The sequence below is a fragment of the Akebia trifoliata genome, chromosome 3 (genome assembly GCF_017979445.1).
Source record: "Akebia trifoliata isolate Shusen 1 chromosome 3, ASM1797944v1, whole genome shotgun sequence".
In the NCBI taxonomy this organism is placed as follows: domain Eukaryota; kingdom Viridiplantae; phylum Streptophyta; class Magnoliopsida; order Ranunculales; family Lardizabalaceae; genus Akebia; species Akebia trifoliata.
In genome coordinates, this window is record NC_141377.1 from 55,084,805 (window position 1) to 55,099,282 (window position 14,478).

Sequence of the window (14,478 nt, forward strand, 5' to 3'; positions counted from 1 at the left end):
TGTTAAGTCTCTTTTTTTAATGTCCCTTCAAAGCTATTTTTCCTTGCAATATATTCATGTTTTCACAAAAATGAGCACATCATCTTATTAGTGACCAACAAGTTGCACATCACTTACTACTGATTGCACTCCATCCTAAAAAAGATTATTATTAGGGATATTTACCAAAAAGTTATCAACTTTTGACGAATTTACAATTCAAGCTCACCATTCATTTTACTTACGAAAACATGACTGATAACAAATTCGGCCAGGTTTAAATTGACTAATTGGAAATAGTCACATTCAACTTGTGAATGGTACTCACTTTAAAACCGCAGAATTCATTAGAGTTCTGGGTTTTTTTTATTATTATTTATAATGAAAACATGATCACTAACGTTTTGGTAATTAAAATGAACAATTAGCTCGAATAGTAAATAATTCATTTTCAGTTCATGAAATGGTAATTCACCCTTATTATTATTATTATTATCCTGTCCCTACTTGTTATGGAAAAAAATTTTGCCTACTTCAAACTTTTGAAGGAATCCTCTCCATAAGATTACATGTGGCATTTTCAAGGAGGTATTTTAAATTTTGGTGGAAATGTAGGAGCATTTTCTCATCGATTTCTCATCTCGTCCGGTTGTTTGTAATATCAATTTGACTTGTTCAACTTGTTTTGTCTCAAAAGATTTTGTTAAATCATTTTAAATATTTTTATTGATCCAGATCATCGGCATTGTGTTTGATAATGCTGCCAGCTTCTATGATTGGGAAAAGCAAGAAATAGCATTTTGGTAAATTATAGTAGTGTTGTGATGTTTGTAAAATCTGGGATTATTGTTTGTTGAAATAGATATATAGAACTGTTGGATTCTATTTAAATGACCAGATACCATTAAATGTAAATAAAGGATCAGTTGATACCTTATAATTAACTATTACAAAAAAATAAAGACTTTACACATCACTTTTAAAAAAATAAAAATAAATAAGCATCAATATTACTATTGTCTCCTAACAAAATCAAGATGAAAAGCCATAATAAACAAATCAAATGCCATGAAATGTCACTAACCCACATGCCATGAAAAGATTACTTCTACTCTCTTTGAACTTGAACAAGATCAATTTGAAGTTGATGATATTGTTTTTTCTTTTATTTTCATTTAATCATAGTTTTTTTTTTTTTTGAATTTATTGCCGTGGTGTATGATAGTCACTAAGTCAGGGCTCGATAATGAGTCGGCAACAGGAAAAATAAAAAAATATGATAAAATCGAAAAAAATCAAGTTAGGGTTAGGGCTATGTAATTATTCCAAAGAGGTGGTGGTACCACATTATATCATCGAAACTCATATTAAGATCATCTTTTGTTCTTCCTGATTTAATCCCAAAGCTTGTTATTTAAGCATGAAATTCATGATTTAATCGTGAAATTAGCAAAAATCATGTCTTATTGAAACGGTTGTGATTAAATTGGTGAAGGTAAAAGTCATGACTTAATTACGACTTTTTCATTAAGTCGGAGAATTTGATGACTATCGTGTAGCTTTTTATTTACCTCTCTTTGATTGAGTCGACCCTCTAAAGCTTAATCACTGACATTGTTGGAAAAAGCTTCTTTGTTATCTAAGATTCTCTGGTTACTTAGAGTATTCTTCAAATTCTAAGGTATATAACCTTCACAACTTTACATTAATGGAAGATGAAAACGATGGAGTGAAGATGAGAAGCTTGAAAGAAGATGACTGATTTTGGAGGAGAAAAATCAAAGGGTTTATGGGCACATCAGGTTAAAGGCTGAAGATGAGGGTATTTACGTCATTTTACAGTCAATAATAAAATACCAAAGTGTAAGAAATTTTGTCAAAAGTTTGAGAAAACAAGGGCGTATGTCTAAATTCACCAAAATGTAGGAACCTAAATCAAAATTATCAATTCTGACATTAAAATACCATAAATGCCCTTACTTTATGCTCTTATTTTATAGACAAAATCGATATTTCACTTTAATTGTAGAATTTTGATGGTTTAAAAAATAACCACATCATTTTTTATTGATAGTGTATTACATCTACTTTCCACTAGGGTAAATTCAAGTCCTTTTGAGTCTTCTTTTCAGCTTTTTAGCATCTTTAAATTAGACCTCATTCGAAGTGCTCAACCCATCTCTCTAATCTTTACTATATATATGAAGGAAAAGAAATTTGTTGAAGGTAATTTAAATAAGCAGTCGCCACTTCCACCACCTTAATAATTAATTTATGATTAAAATAATTTCTTATCACTCTTAGAAATGATTCAAAGGTAAATTCTTTGGAAGCAACACTGCTCATAATATGTGCCTGTGGTGTTGTTGGCACAATTTTTTTTTTTTTTTTATCGATATTAGGTGACTCATGAGGAGCATTCTTAACTCTTTTCTTAGTGTGGGTTCAATGGGTCCAAAGGACAGCTCTTCTGAGTCGTGAGGAGCATTCCTAATTCTAGGATGCCAGACCCGTTTAATCTTTAGTTTGTTTAATCTCATTAATGCATCTCAGGTACACCAGCTATTAGGCATGAGGATTAACGATGGATAGGAGGAGAAACCTAATATAGTCAATTATTGAATTTTTTTAATTTATATAATTCGGAAACTCACGCCAAGGTTCCAATTTCAAGCCTATTTTAGTAAAAGTCATGATAGTATGACTCCCCCGCGTGGCATATTCAAAATACTCTCTTGATGTGTCATGTCTTAAAATCATAATTTTTATGTCTGAGGATACACATCTGCACATCCCTATAAATAAGGGCAGTTGTTTATCCTAAGGAGTAAAGATCTATGGTTATCGCACAAGTTATGTCAGGAGAGTATGTCACGTGGGATGTCCCAAAAAAAAAAAAATAGTAATTTTAATATTTTCTAATGACTAAATTATCTTTAACTTTTGATTTTTTTTTTTTTTTTTTGAAGAGATGGTACCAGCCCCACGCGGTTTTGAGAATAAGTGAAAAACACTTTAAAGCACATTTTACTTTTGTCGGACAATAATTGAAAGCACCTCTGGCATAATATATTATCATCACCTCAACCCTCCTTTCAAATTTAGCTCCTTAGTTTCTTTCCTCTGCATTTATATATCAAAAGCTTTTCGCTGCCTTACTATTAATCCACAGCTTTCCTTCCCTCTCTTCTTCCTAAATAAACTGTAAGTATTTTTAGTTTTTAAGCTATTCATTTTTCTCTGTTTTAATTTCAGTCAAACTAATTATCTAAAGGGCTCTTTATAGGCCAATTTCAGAAGAAGGAAGCCATTTACTATTTGCACCTTGTAAGTCTGTTTTTTTTACCTCTACATTTTTCTAAGCTGTTTTGTACTTATTTCATTTTTATCACATCATCTTATATTCTTGAAAAAAAATTTCGACCATGGTACCGTAAACTCCACAGTATTAAAAATGGACTTTTTTTTCTAATCTCAACCCACAAATAAACGGTTCATTTATTGGCTAAACTACCATAATGATTTAGGATTTCAATTTAATTACAAAAGTATCCAAATTTTTAAGGTCTCAAACAAAAGTTCTACAATAAATATTTTTCACCAAATGTTCCCAAACCTTGACAAAAGTAAGTTGATAGCCCAGGTAGTAAACTTTTTATTCCTTAATACAATACCCCCTTACGCTTTCAAATTTATCAAGTTCAACTTTTGCCAATCAGTCATATGTTTATGTCACTGATTTAATCGTTGAGATCAATGCTCATAAATAAGGTGGATCTCAACAATTGGATCAAAACTGGTCAAGATCAATAATTTTGGATGAGAAAATGGTCAAGATAAATCATTTGTAGTTTTATTGGTGATGTAAACCATCAAGATGAGTTCGTTTAAAACTGGTCAATCTTGATGATTGAATCAAAATAGGTCAAGATCAGGTTAAATCGTAGAACTCATGAAAGGAGTGAGCAGCATTAAGATGGTGTATTTAGAAAGAGGTCCCTACCTCACTGATATTTTCCCAAAAAAAGTACTTCCTACAACACTGGCACAAAACAATTGATGGTGCAATTGTGATTTTGTGTCAGTCATTTAAAGAAAAGTGATTCCAGAGAAACACCCGACACTTCAATAAGGCAACTCCACACCAAAGGATTGGTGAAATGGTCATACAATGCCTCAGGAAGTGGAGGTCTTGAGTTCGAATCACTCCATATCAGGTGCCTGTGGATGGAGGGGGGAGCGGATTGCATGTGTTTGAGGAATGGTCGGGTGCTCTAAAAAAGACCCGGATACCTTGATTTCGGAAAAAAATGAAATAAAACAAACCATGCAATGGTCTCTCTATCTTCTTCCCTTACATATATTTGGGGAGAGAGAAAAAATAGTTTCAAATGGCCTCCTCAAGCCTTTTTTCATCACAATCTTCCCCATTTTTGTTTTTCACAAAAGAATCAATTATTTTCGACTCCAAAATCCAATAATATTACCAATTGTCACATCACATATTATATTTATGGCACTTATCCTATTAATGATATTATTCATCAATAATTGATAATATTATAAGTCTTTTCATATCCCGATATGCTACCATCTTGCCACTTCACGTGTTTAAACCTAACTTCTACAAGACTTAAAACGGATTGGGTTCAGATTGGATTTGAACATATCCATATGCAAATCTTAATTTTTTATTTGGATTCGAATTTGACTTGAATCTGATTAGCTAAATCATATCCAAATCATTTTGCTTTCACGAAATCCGGAGCCCCGACCAACTTGATTAGAGTTGGTTGGGTCAGATAATTTTGAATCATTCAACTTTTTTTTAGCTATCTTTCCTTTCTAATTACCATACTATTCTATTTTATCAGTATAATCTTTTTATTTTATAAGAATTTATGTTATACTAAAATAGTAGAAAACATGGATATTTTGATGTATATAAATTATTGAATTTATATCATATAATTTTATTTTTTTTAAAATTAAACATTAACTAAGGTTTTGTAGATAAAAAAATGGATATTTTGGGGGATATTTTTGGAGCAGTTTAAGTTTTTAATTTATGTAATTTTTTCAGTACACATGGTGTCATGCCATTGGTTCATCATCTTAGCACATAAATTTTGAAATAGCAAATCTCTGTTTGAACATACATGTAATAGAAAAAGTACGCTAATCCATTTAGATATGATATGCTACAAGTAAATATTTGCAACAAGAAATGAATCCTAATTTTGGGATGACCAAACCTTCTAATATAGTCCATATAATCTCTCTTTCACAAGCTATAGGAAATGCATCTCAAGTAAATTAGTTATTATGTATGAGAATTAACGACGAATCGGGTCGAAAGTTAAACCTAATAGCATCAATTATTAAAAGAGTTATATTAAATTGAGTTAGGAAAAGAGACTCATACGCTCAACTAACGTGGAATGTGCATAGAATCATAGATTTTTCTGTGTATCTTGAAGAAAAAAATATGTGGTTATGGGCACATTTCACAACAGTTGAGTGTATTTGAGGGTTTTTTTTTAGTTGGTTTAGCATGACTCTTATTAAAATTTTCGAAACTCACTAAAAGCTCCCAATTTCAAATTCTTTTAGTAAATTTATGAATTGTACTAACCTTACTAAGTTAGTAAGGATTTCACCCTTACGAAGAGTCTAGGGGCACACTATAGCATCTAAAAACACGATCATATGCTTAAAGGTTGTAGAGGAGAAAATTATATGAACTTTAAAAACAATATTATTTTTCACCATTGAATTTTAATTTTAAGTTTGGAACTAAGGTGGAAGTCGGGTAGCCGTCTATATTCAAAACCTTGAATCAAGATTCGAAAGAAGTTGTTTGATGAATTTTTCTCTTTTCAATAAAATGTAAAGAGTTGTGTTGGATTGACGTGGTAATCCATTTGGGCAAAACAACCCTCTGTAAGGTTTAGAAATCTTGAAGGAAAAATTTTCTCTAAATTTATCATATTTTAAGAGTCCAACTAGCCTCACTAAGCTAGTAAGGATTTCAAAACCTTGGATCAAGTCCAAACAAATTATTATTATTTTTTTCTTTTATATATTTAAGAACTGAGTTTTGTGATGAAATTTAGAGGACTGGGTTGTAGCGTTAATGTGGTAATCGATTTGACCAAAACGACCCTTAGCAAGTGTTTCGCATTTTTTAATGACTAAAACACCTTTACTTTTGCAAAAGAAAACTCTGATGCGATAGATTGGGAAAAGCTTTTAAAAGCACATTTTTATACTTTTGTCGGACAATAATTGGAACTGGGAAGCTCAAACCCTTTCAAACTAAGTTCCGTGGGCTACTCTGCATTTCTTTATTAAAAGCTTTACAGCTTTTGCATTAATCCAATCTCTTAATCTTCCTTAATAAACTGTAAGTTTTTACTTATTTTGATTTTTCTCTATTCATTGTATCCTAGTTGTTTATTTGGATGTTTTAATTTCAGTAACATTAATCATCTGGAGGGATCTTTAAAGGCCAATCTCGAAAGAAGGAAGCTATTTATTATTTGTAAGTCATTTTTTTTTTCTTTCTTTTTCCCATCAATCTTTTTATATGCTTGAAGATTGTCCTGTAAATCTGACTCCACGGTATTAAAATGAAATTCTCTTACCTAAACCCCATATATGGTTGAGATATGAGGAATTAAAAACGAAGTTTTCCTAGAGATTAGTCCAGGAATGAATACGTTCTTCTAAGGATACATCTTTCTTTGAAATCCTTGACCAAGTTTAGTGCAAAATACTTGCACTTGAACCCTTGATCTTATCGTTTGGTAAGACGCTACTTTTGGATTCATGTAAAATTTAGAATCCAAAAGCAGTCCAAGGCAAAATTGTAAATGACCTTAAAGATTTAGATGTGCAAATGCACATGTATTAAAAAAAAGTGCCTTGATAATCTGACTACCCCACGTGGCAAACTCAATCAACTCTCTTGATGTGACAAGTTCGTGAGCCGTATATCTGTACGCGTTGGATACATGGTTCCCATCGGGATACACATTTTTATGGGTAAATGCAGTTTTTTTATCCCGAGGCATTCAGATCTACGGTTCCCATACTTGTCATGTTAGGAGAGTTTATTGAGATGCCACATGGGGTAGTCAGATAATCACGATCCATTAAAAAAATTAGGTTTTACACATGATTTAATTTATATATATAAATTAGAGACAAATTAATTTATAAAATTGTTTTATCATTTAATGTGGAATAAGGGTATTCTGTAATTAAAACATTAATCAAGATGATGTTAGTAGATAAAATAATAAGAGGGATATCTTTAATAATTCTAGAAAGCTAAAAACTAACCAACTTTGTTATAGGAAGTGGTGACATTGAAAATCTATTCCTTTTGGCAAAAATCACCTTCATAATAGAGAGGTTAGGAGCCCTGTTTGGATATACTTAAAAAAATAATTTATTTTATTTTTTATACTTTTGAAAATTGTAACTTTTCTTTGGATTAAGTTTAAAAATTACTTCTAATTTTTTTTATAAAAAATTTGACTTTTTTAAAATGTAAAAAAGAAAACTACTTCTACTTTCAAAAATTACTTTCTCTCAAAACTACTTTCTTCCATGGCTACTTTCTAACTATCTAATAGAACATGACCTAATTGTAAAAGTGGGAGCATTTTTTGTATTTCAACATAAAATAATTGAAATACCCTCATCTTTAACCTCTTTCAATAAACCCTTGGTCAATATATATATTAACTTCACCTTATTAGAGAATTAGATAGGTCAAGGGAGCATATCAACGATTGAAATTAAAGGAATAGATAGGTCAAATTTAATAGGAGAAAGGCAGATACACTTTCACGTCAGGATGTCCAATGTGAAGTGTATAATGCTGAAGTGACCTCAAGATTGTACCTCACATCACACATCCTCATGTGAAAGTGTATAGGAACCATAGATGCTTTTCACTGAGATACGGGTGAAAAAGCATTTATAGTTTAGGTTCACTTTCACATCAGGATGTGCAATGTGAGGTACAATCTTGAGGTCACTCCAATACGACTCTTAAATTTAATATAATGAGAGCTATTTTAGCCAAAACACCAGAAAATTGCAACACCCAACCTAGAATCACGTTGCTTAGTTTCTAACATAAACAAAAATATCTTTCTTTACTATGTAATATAAATAAACTGTTTAATCAATATTTTAAATTAAAAATAAACCCCTCTGATATATGTGCAAATGCGACCTTTCCAGTAAACCATAAAAAACAAGAAAGAAAAATATGAAATATGATACGAAACCAATATGAGTCAAATAACTAATTCTTTGCTACCAATATTTAAAAATAATAATGTATAATTTTATATATAAAAAAAAAAGAGAGCTACTATTGCTACACCAACTTTTACTAATGCCACACCAATTCTTATAAAACATCAAAGAATTGCACACAGTTGGAGGGGCGTTAGTAAAAGTTGGTGTGGCAATAGCAACTCTCTAAAAAATACATAATCAACATGCAAAGCACCTGGATTTTGCTAGTACATTAAAAGTAAAACAAGTAACATAAAAGTCCAAAATGGGAATTACAAAAAATTTAATTTTGTTTTGTGTATATATTTGTTGTATAGGAAAATATATAAAATAACTATGATTATATACAGTAGGAAGAAAGTTGGCATCGATATCTTTTGCACTATTATGTACATTGATTTAGGAGCCTATTTGTTCTTCTTTCAATTTAGTCCCATTACCATGGATCTCAAATTCAGTAATACGTCTTATTTGTTGTAACAACAACAATTGGTTTTGTAACCAATATAATCAGGATTATACACTACATGGTACACACATTCATAAATTTCCCATAATTTATATATTACACACTAAAAGGAAAAAACCTACAGATGACATGACATTATTGTGCACAAAACATAATATATACTTCACTGTGATTTAAGCATCTCTAAAATATATAGGAAATAACTAGATTTTTCATGGCACGTTATAATTATGTCCTTGAATAAATCTGTTTATTTTCATAGGCAAATGATCGTTCCAACAAATTTTCTCATAGAGGGTGGGATTTAATGTATAAAAAAAAAAATTATCTTGAATTTTCCTACCCGTGAAACATCAAGAAAATCAACTACAATCAATTTTCTGACAAAATGCCGATACAAAGGCGTGCAAATTCACTTTTTCTCAAGAATTGGTTTTCCCAGTGAATTTTACTAGTAAACAAAGATAGAATTAATCTTCCTTTTTGCCGTGGCTTGATTTTGAAATTCAATTTAAAGGTTCATATTAGTATACTGATCTAGATGCTTACACTATTAATACTTCAGTTTGGCAAGAAGCCTACTATATTAGTATATTGGGCATTTTAGTTTAGTTATTTCCTTTCATAGTTTTACATTTTAAAAGTTTATTGTATTTTGATAAAGAAAAATAATGTGCAGGAAAATGGATGCCGTCATAAATGTTCTCATAGAAAAATTGGTCGAAATTCTCTTGAATGAAGGTTTTCATTTGCCTAAATTTCACGAGCAGTTTAAGACTGTGAATGAAGAGCTCCAGTTGATGCAGAGCTACATCAAACGTGCAGAGAGAGTGAGAAGAAAGGACCAAGATGAAGTTCTTAAGACTGTTGTCGGACAATTGAGAGAGAGACTATATGATGCAGAGGATATCATATTAGATTGCAAGTTGTTTCTAGAAAGAAGAAAAAGGATGTCGAAGTTCAAGCGCTATTGTTCTCCTTCATTTTGGAAATTCCGTTATCAAATGGGAAAGAAGCTTAGTGAGATAAATCAAGATATACGAAATCATTTAGAGACGATGAAACCTTTCATTCCCGCAAGTCTTATCTCTTCTAATCATGATCAATTGGGGAATAATCGACCGGCGAGTTACCCAATTCTAACAAAAGATGTTGAAATAGTGGGCATGGAGAAGGATGTGAATAAAATTAAGCAATGGGTCTTAAACCCACCACAAGGGCCCTTGAACATCATTGGAATAGTCGGTATGGGTGGGATAGGCAAAACTACCCTTGCCCAAAAGATACAAAATGATGGTCATGTGAAGAAGGCCTTCGAACATATCTTGATGGTGACTGTTTCACAAACTTTTCAATTTGAAGAGTCAATCAAGGCTATGTTGCAAACAATTAGCGGGCCCAAAAACTTCACGAACATCAATTTTTATAATTTACTAAAGGAGCTACAAGACATGCTAGAGATGAAGAAATGCTTGGTTATCCTGGATGATGTATTGAGACTAGATGAAGGCTCGTGGTGGGAGAGTTTGAAGTCAGTTTTGGTTCACAGCAGCACTTGTGTCATTCTCACAACCAGGGATGTGGATGTTGCTCTCTCAATGGGAGCCGATGAGGCACGCACACATCATCATCAACTATTCTCTAAAGAGGATAGTTGGTCATTATTCACAAAAATAGCATTTTCAAAGGAAGGAGGTCAGTGTCCTACACAGCTTGAGGATATCAGCAAGAATATTGTTTGTAGATGTGGAGGTCTCCCGTTGGCAATCAAAGTCGTGGGAGGAATGATGACAAATAAAGTACGTTCAACCTTGGAGTGGGAACAAATATCTAAGAACCTAAGTGAAGAATTGGATAAGAATGGAGATCTAGAACTAATCTTTTCTATTCTACAAGTAAGTTATGATGAGCTTCCTTCGCATTTGAAGCCATGTATACTGTGTTTGGCTGTGTTTCCTGAAGATTCGGATATATCCTCTAAAGATATTATTTCTTGGTGGATTGGTGAGGGCTTTGTTCGAGCAGGGAAGGAAGGAAGGACTGCATATGATACTGGGAAAGAGTATCTGGATGAATTAATGAGCCGGTGTTTATTACTTATTGAACGTGAAGAGTATTTTGGGGCAAAAGTTTTTTGGTTTAGAGTACATGATATGGTAAGAGAAATGATTAGAAGGTTCGCGGAGGAAGAACATTTTATTTCCATAAATGAAGGTGGGAAGTCTTCCAATATCCAATCACGTAGAGTAGGTGTGGTAAGGAACACGGATATGAATCTCCTTGTATCTGATCAAAACAATTTGAAATCGTTGCGGACAATAAGAGGGTTTTATTTAGAAGAGAGTGAGTTTGTTAAAAATCTAGGATCAAAGCTATGCCAATTAAAATGGTTGAGGGTTTTGAATATTAATTTTAAACATTTATCTCAACCCCCTGCAGTAGATTGGTTAAGTGGGATAGGATCACTGCAGCACCTCGTTTGTCTTCAGATAAGAAACGCTGGACTCTTGAGACTTCCTGATTCTATTGGAAATCTTCAAAGGCTTCAAATTTTAAGCCTAAGAAACTGTCCTAATTTGAAGAGATTGCCAGAAAATATAGCATCCTTGGAGAAATTAAGCATCTTAAATTTAATTGGTTCTCTAGAATGCCTCCCCAGTGAGATTGGAGACCTTCAACAATTGTGTGGATTCTCTTTTACTGTGAATTCAAAAGTCAAGGATGGGGGGTTTCGCATTTCTGGGTTGAAGAAATTAACTAAAATCAGACAACTTGACTTTGGCATAGATTCAGAAGATGGAATTGAAGATGAGGAGTTGATGGTGCTGTCAGAGCTTACACAGTTGGAGTCCTTGTCTATAAGATTTCCAAGCAAGAACAACAATGATGCGCAGGAACTACTACGACCGGCAAGGAAAGTAGTTTACGAACTCCCACCTCTATACCAGCTTTCAGATTTATATCTTAGAGGCGATCTAGGTGAAAAGACTGCCTGGCTCAATCCAACCTCTCTTCCCAAATTACGGCTCCTACACATTTATGGTTGTAAATCTCTCACCCGTATGAGTCCAGAATTCTTTGGAAAGGATAGCAACAATAACGACACTACTTTCTGGAAATTGGAAGTCTTATTCCTTGCTAGGCTATACAATTTGGAGGAGGAGTGGCCAAGAATACAAGCAGCTATGCCATCTTTAAGATTCCTAAAGGTTTTGGATTGCCCAAAATTTAAAGGACTCCCTTTCGACCATGGTGAAGATGGAACCGGCATCTGGAGACAAGAATAAACTCTTCATTTAGGTGTAAGTAGTACTCTCCTTTAATATGTTTGCATAGGGATACAATTATTTTCTGTTGGAATCCATAGCATCCCAACTGAGAATTTATGTGTATTCCTTCTTTTTTTCTTTGTTGGGTTCAATTTAAGTCTTCCAATTATTAATGACAATTTAGCTATAAATCACTAACCCAAATTTAGATTCTCATTTTGATATTTGACTAGATATCTTCTAACTTTCGTTGTAATGGATGTATCATTTGGATTTTATCAGTCCTGTTGTCTTTTTTTAATTCCTTCAAAGCTATTTTTCCTTGCAATATATTCATGTTTCACAAAAATGAGCACATCGTCTTATAATATTCATCACCAATGGACCACTAGATCTATAAGACAGCCCTTAATATTCATCATTTATCTAACTATACCATATTCTTCATTCATCCCGACTCATGGATTTCTCATCTCGTCCGGTTGACCAAACTTTCAAGTTGACTCGTTTGAGGTTTTTGTCTCAAGTGAGTCATCTTGGATAATTTTTTTAAATAATTATTATTTTTCTATTATAAGTTGGATCAATAGATGTGGCTCAATCGTAAATATATATATAGATCATATAAATGAAGTATACTTGTTTAGCTGACTCCAAATCAAAGGATAAGATTTTTTTTTTTTTTTTCTTTCTTAATTTCATTAATTGATTTGGGGGGATTTTAGTAAATAATTCCACAAGTTTACAATTTTGTTGTTGTTGGACTGATGTGTGGTTTACATAACTTAAACTAGATAAAATTTTATGAATTATTAGGATTAAGTAATTGGGTTATGTATGCTCTTGTGGTGCAGCTTTCAGAGATCTCAATACCAATTGGACAAAGCTGGGCTGGTTGGAGCTAATGGATGAATTACAATGGAGGGATCAATGCCCTTTTTCTTGAATTTCCTTACTTTATTAACAACTTTTTACTGCTGCTTTTGACATATGGACCTTGTAATAGTTAAATTCTGATATTTTTTTCCTTGGAAAAACATTTGTGATTGTTTGAAGATATGTATTTCCAAAACATTCAACGACTGTTTTCCTCTAATTTTAGTGTGCTTGGATGTCTATCTGTATGTGTGCATCTATCTATCTGCCTAATATTTCTATCAGGTGGAACTAGTCCGGATCAATGGGATTATGAACCCACAAGATCCTGGCTGTTCAATTCATATCAGGTGTATCTTGAGTATGTGCAATGCAACAAATTTACAAAAATTAAAAAAGGTTGGGATTGTTGAACGAGCCCTGTTACACTGACTTCAACAATAAGTGAGTTCCAACCATCCAATGTCATTGTGATCGAATTGTTAAGGTGGAGGAGTGTCGCACAATCTGTTGTAGAATGGTATAATTTTTCAAGTGAGGTTATCAATTTGGATCTCATATGATTCTCTTTGGTCCCTTTCCCATTTTATATTGCTTCAATTGTTTTCAATGAAACTCAATTGAAGATGATAAGGCAAAGCTTGCAGAGAAGGGGTGTTTTACACTGTCAATTCGTGTCCATCTTGTAATTAGGCCATCGACACTATATTAACTATCAAAACTTGCAAATAAAGGAATACTCGATAAATCCTCAAACTTTTATGAACCACTTGTTAGAAAACGGGCTCACAGAGCTGAGGGTGAATGTTAGGCTAGGGATTAGTGACTTCACTATTACCCATTGGGTAATCACTAATACTGAAGGCCATAATTGAATTCATTTAACACAATTTAAGATTACGAAGTTGTAACTAAATAATGCTAATGTTTAGGTCTTCCATTTTCCCTTGAGACATGTAACAAAACCAATAATTTAAATAGATCGAGCTAATTACAGTCGTCACACTTTTGGAAGGTGAAACAGTTGAATGATGCATGACATAGACATTAATCGATTATATTTAAGACCTCGGAGTGAAAATTTATGGGGAATGTGGTCTAACAGTGAAAGGCAACATGTCACGCGGTGCCGTTTATTAGTTCTCAGGCATTTAGACTAAAAGTCCAAACCCCCAAGAAGGGTATTGTGAAGGATATTTCTTTTTAGATATTGAGAGACGACATGTGGCATCTAAGGATTCGAGTTTGGTATGGAAATACTAAAGTAAGTTTGGCGGCTCAGTCACAAACCAACCATGGGTTTAAGTCTTGATTGAAGAAAATCAGGATTAAATCAAAAGGGGTTAAAATTCTAATTAGAAAAAATCCTAAAAAATGAGGAATGTATGGGAACCGAATATTTACTAGATACATTCTAAATCACCAATGAAGATTTACTTTTTAAATTGAACAAAGGTCAAATTGATAATAGGATCTAAAGGGGTCCTATGGTTTCATTTTTATAAATAAATAGATAGAGGTACTAAAAGGTATGAGTTCTCTCCCCTCTAAATTTTACACTATTTT

At 32.7% G+C, this 14,478-nt stretch overlaps 2 protein-coding genes across 4 annotated transcripts in view; both read left to right on the plus strand.

Annotated features, from left to right (window-relative positions):
- LOC147408085 (disease resistance RPP13-like protein 4) overlaps positions 1 to 733 on the plus strand; it is a 49,811-nt gene extending 49,078 nt beyond the window's left edge. The window contains exon 13 of the mRNA XM_086436957.1: positions 715 to 733. The gene's annotated coding sequence lies outside the window, so the exon portion shown is untranslated. The remainder of the gene's footprint in view (positions 1 to 714) is intronic.
- A 2,339-nt stretch (positions 734 to 3,072) lies between these two features.
- Positions 3,073 to 13,138, plus strand: LOC147408088 (disease resistance RPP13-like protein 4). 3 transcript variants are annotated; one of them, XM_086436958.1, is made up of 5 exons: positions 3,073 to 3,183; positions 3,266 to 3,306; positions 6,459 to 6,523; positions 9,447 to 12,069; positions 12,891 to 13,138. In XM_086436958.1, the coding sequence occupies exon 4, from the start codon at positions 9,451 to 9,453 to the stop codon at positions 12,052 to 12,054; it is 2,604 nt and encodes an 867-aa protein (XP_086293084.1). In that variant the 5' UTR covers positions 3,073 to 3,183; positions 3,266 to 3,306; positions 6,459 to 6,523; positions 9,447 to 9,450; the 3' UTR covers positions 12,055 to 12,069; positions 12,891 to 13,138. The 3 variants fall into 3 exon arrangements, with proteins under 3 accessions (XP_086293084.1, XP_086293086.1, XP_086293085.1); XM_086436960.1 differs by lacking the exon at positions 6,459 to 6,523 and having other exon boundaries at positions 3,092 to 3,183; XM_086436959.1 differs by lacking the exons at positions 3,073 to 3,183; positions 3,266 to 3,306 and adding an exon at positions 6,304 to 6,385.
- The last annotated feature ends 1,340 nt before the right edge of the window (positions 13,139 to 14,478 follow it).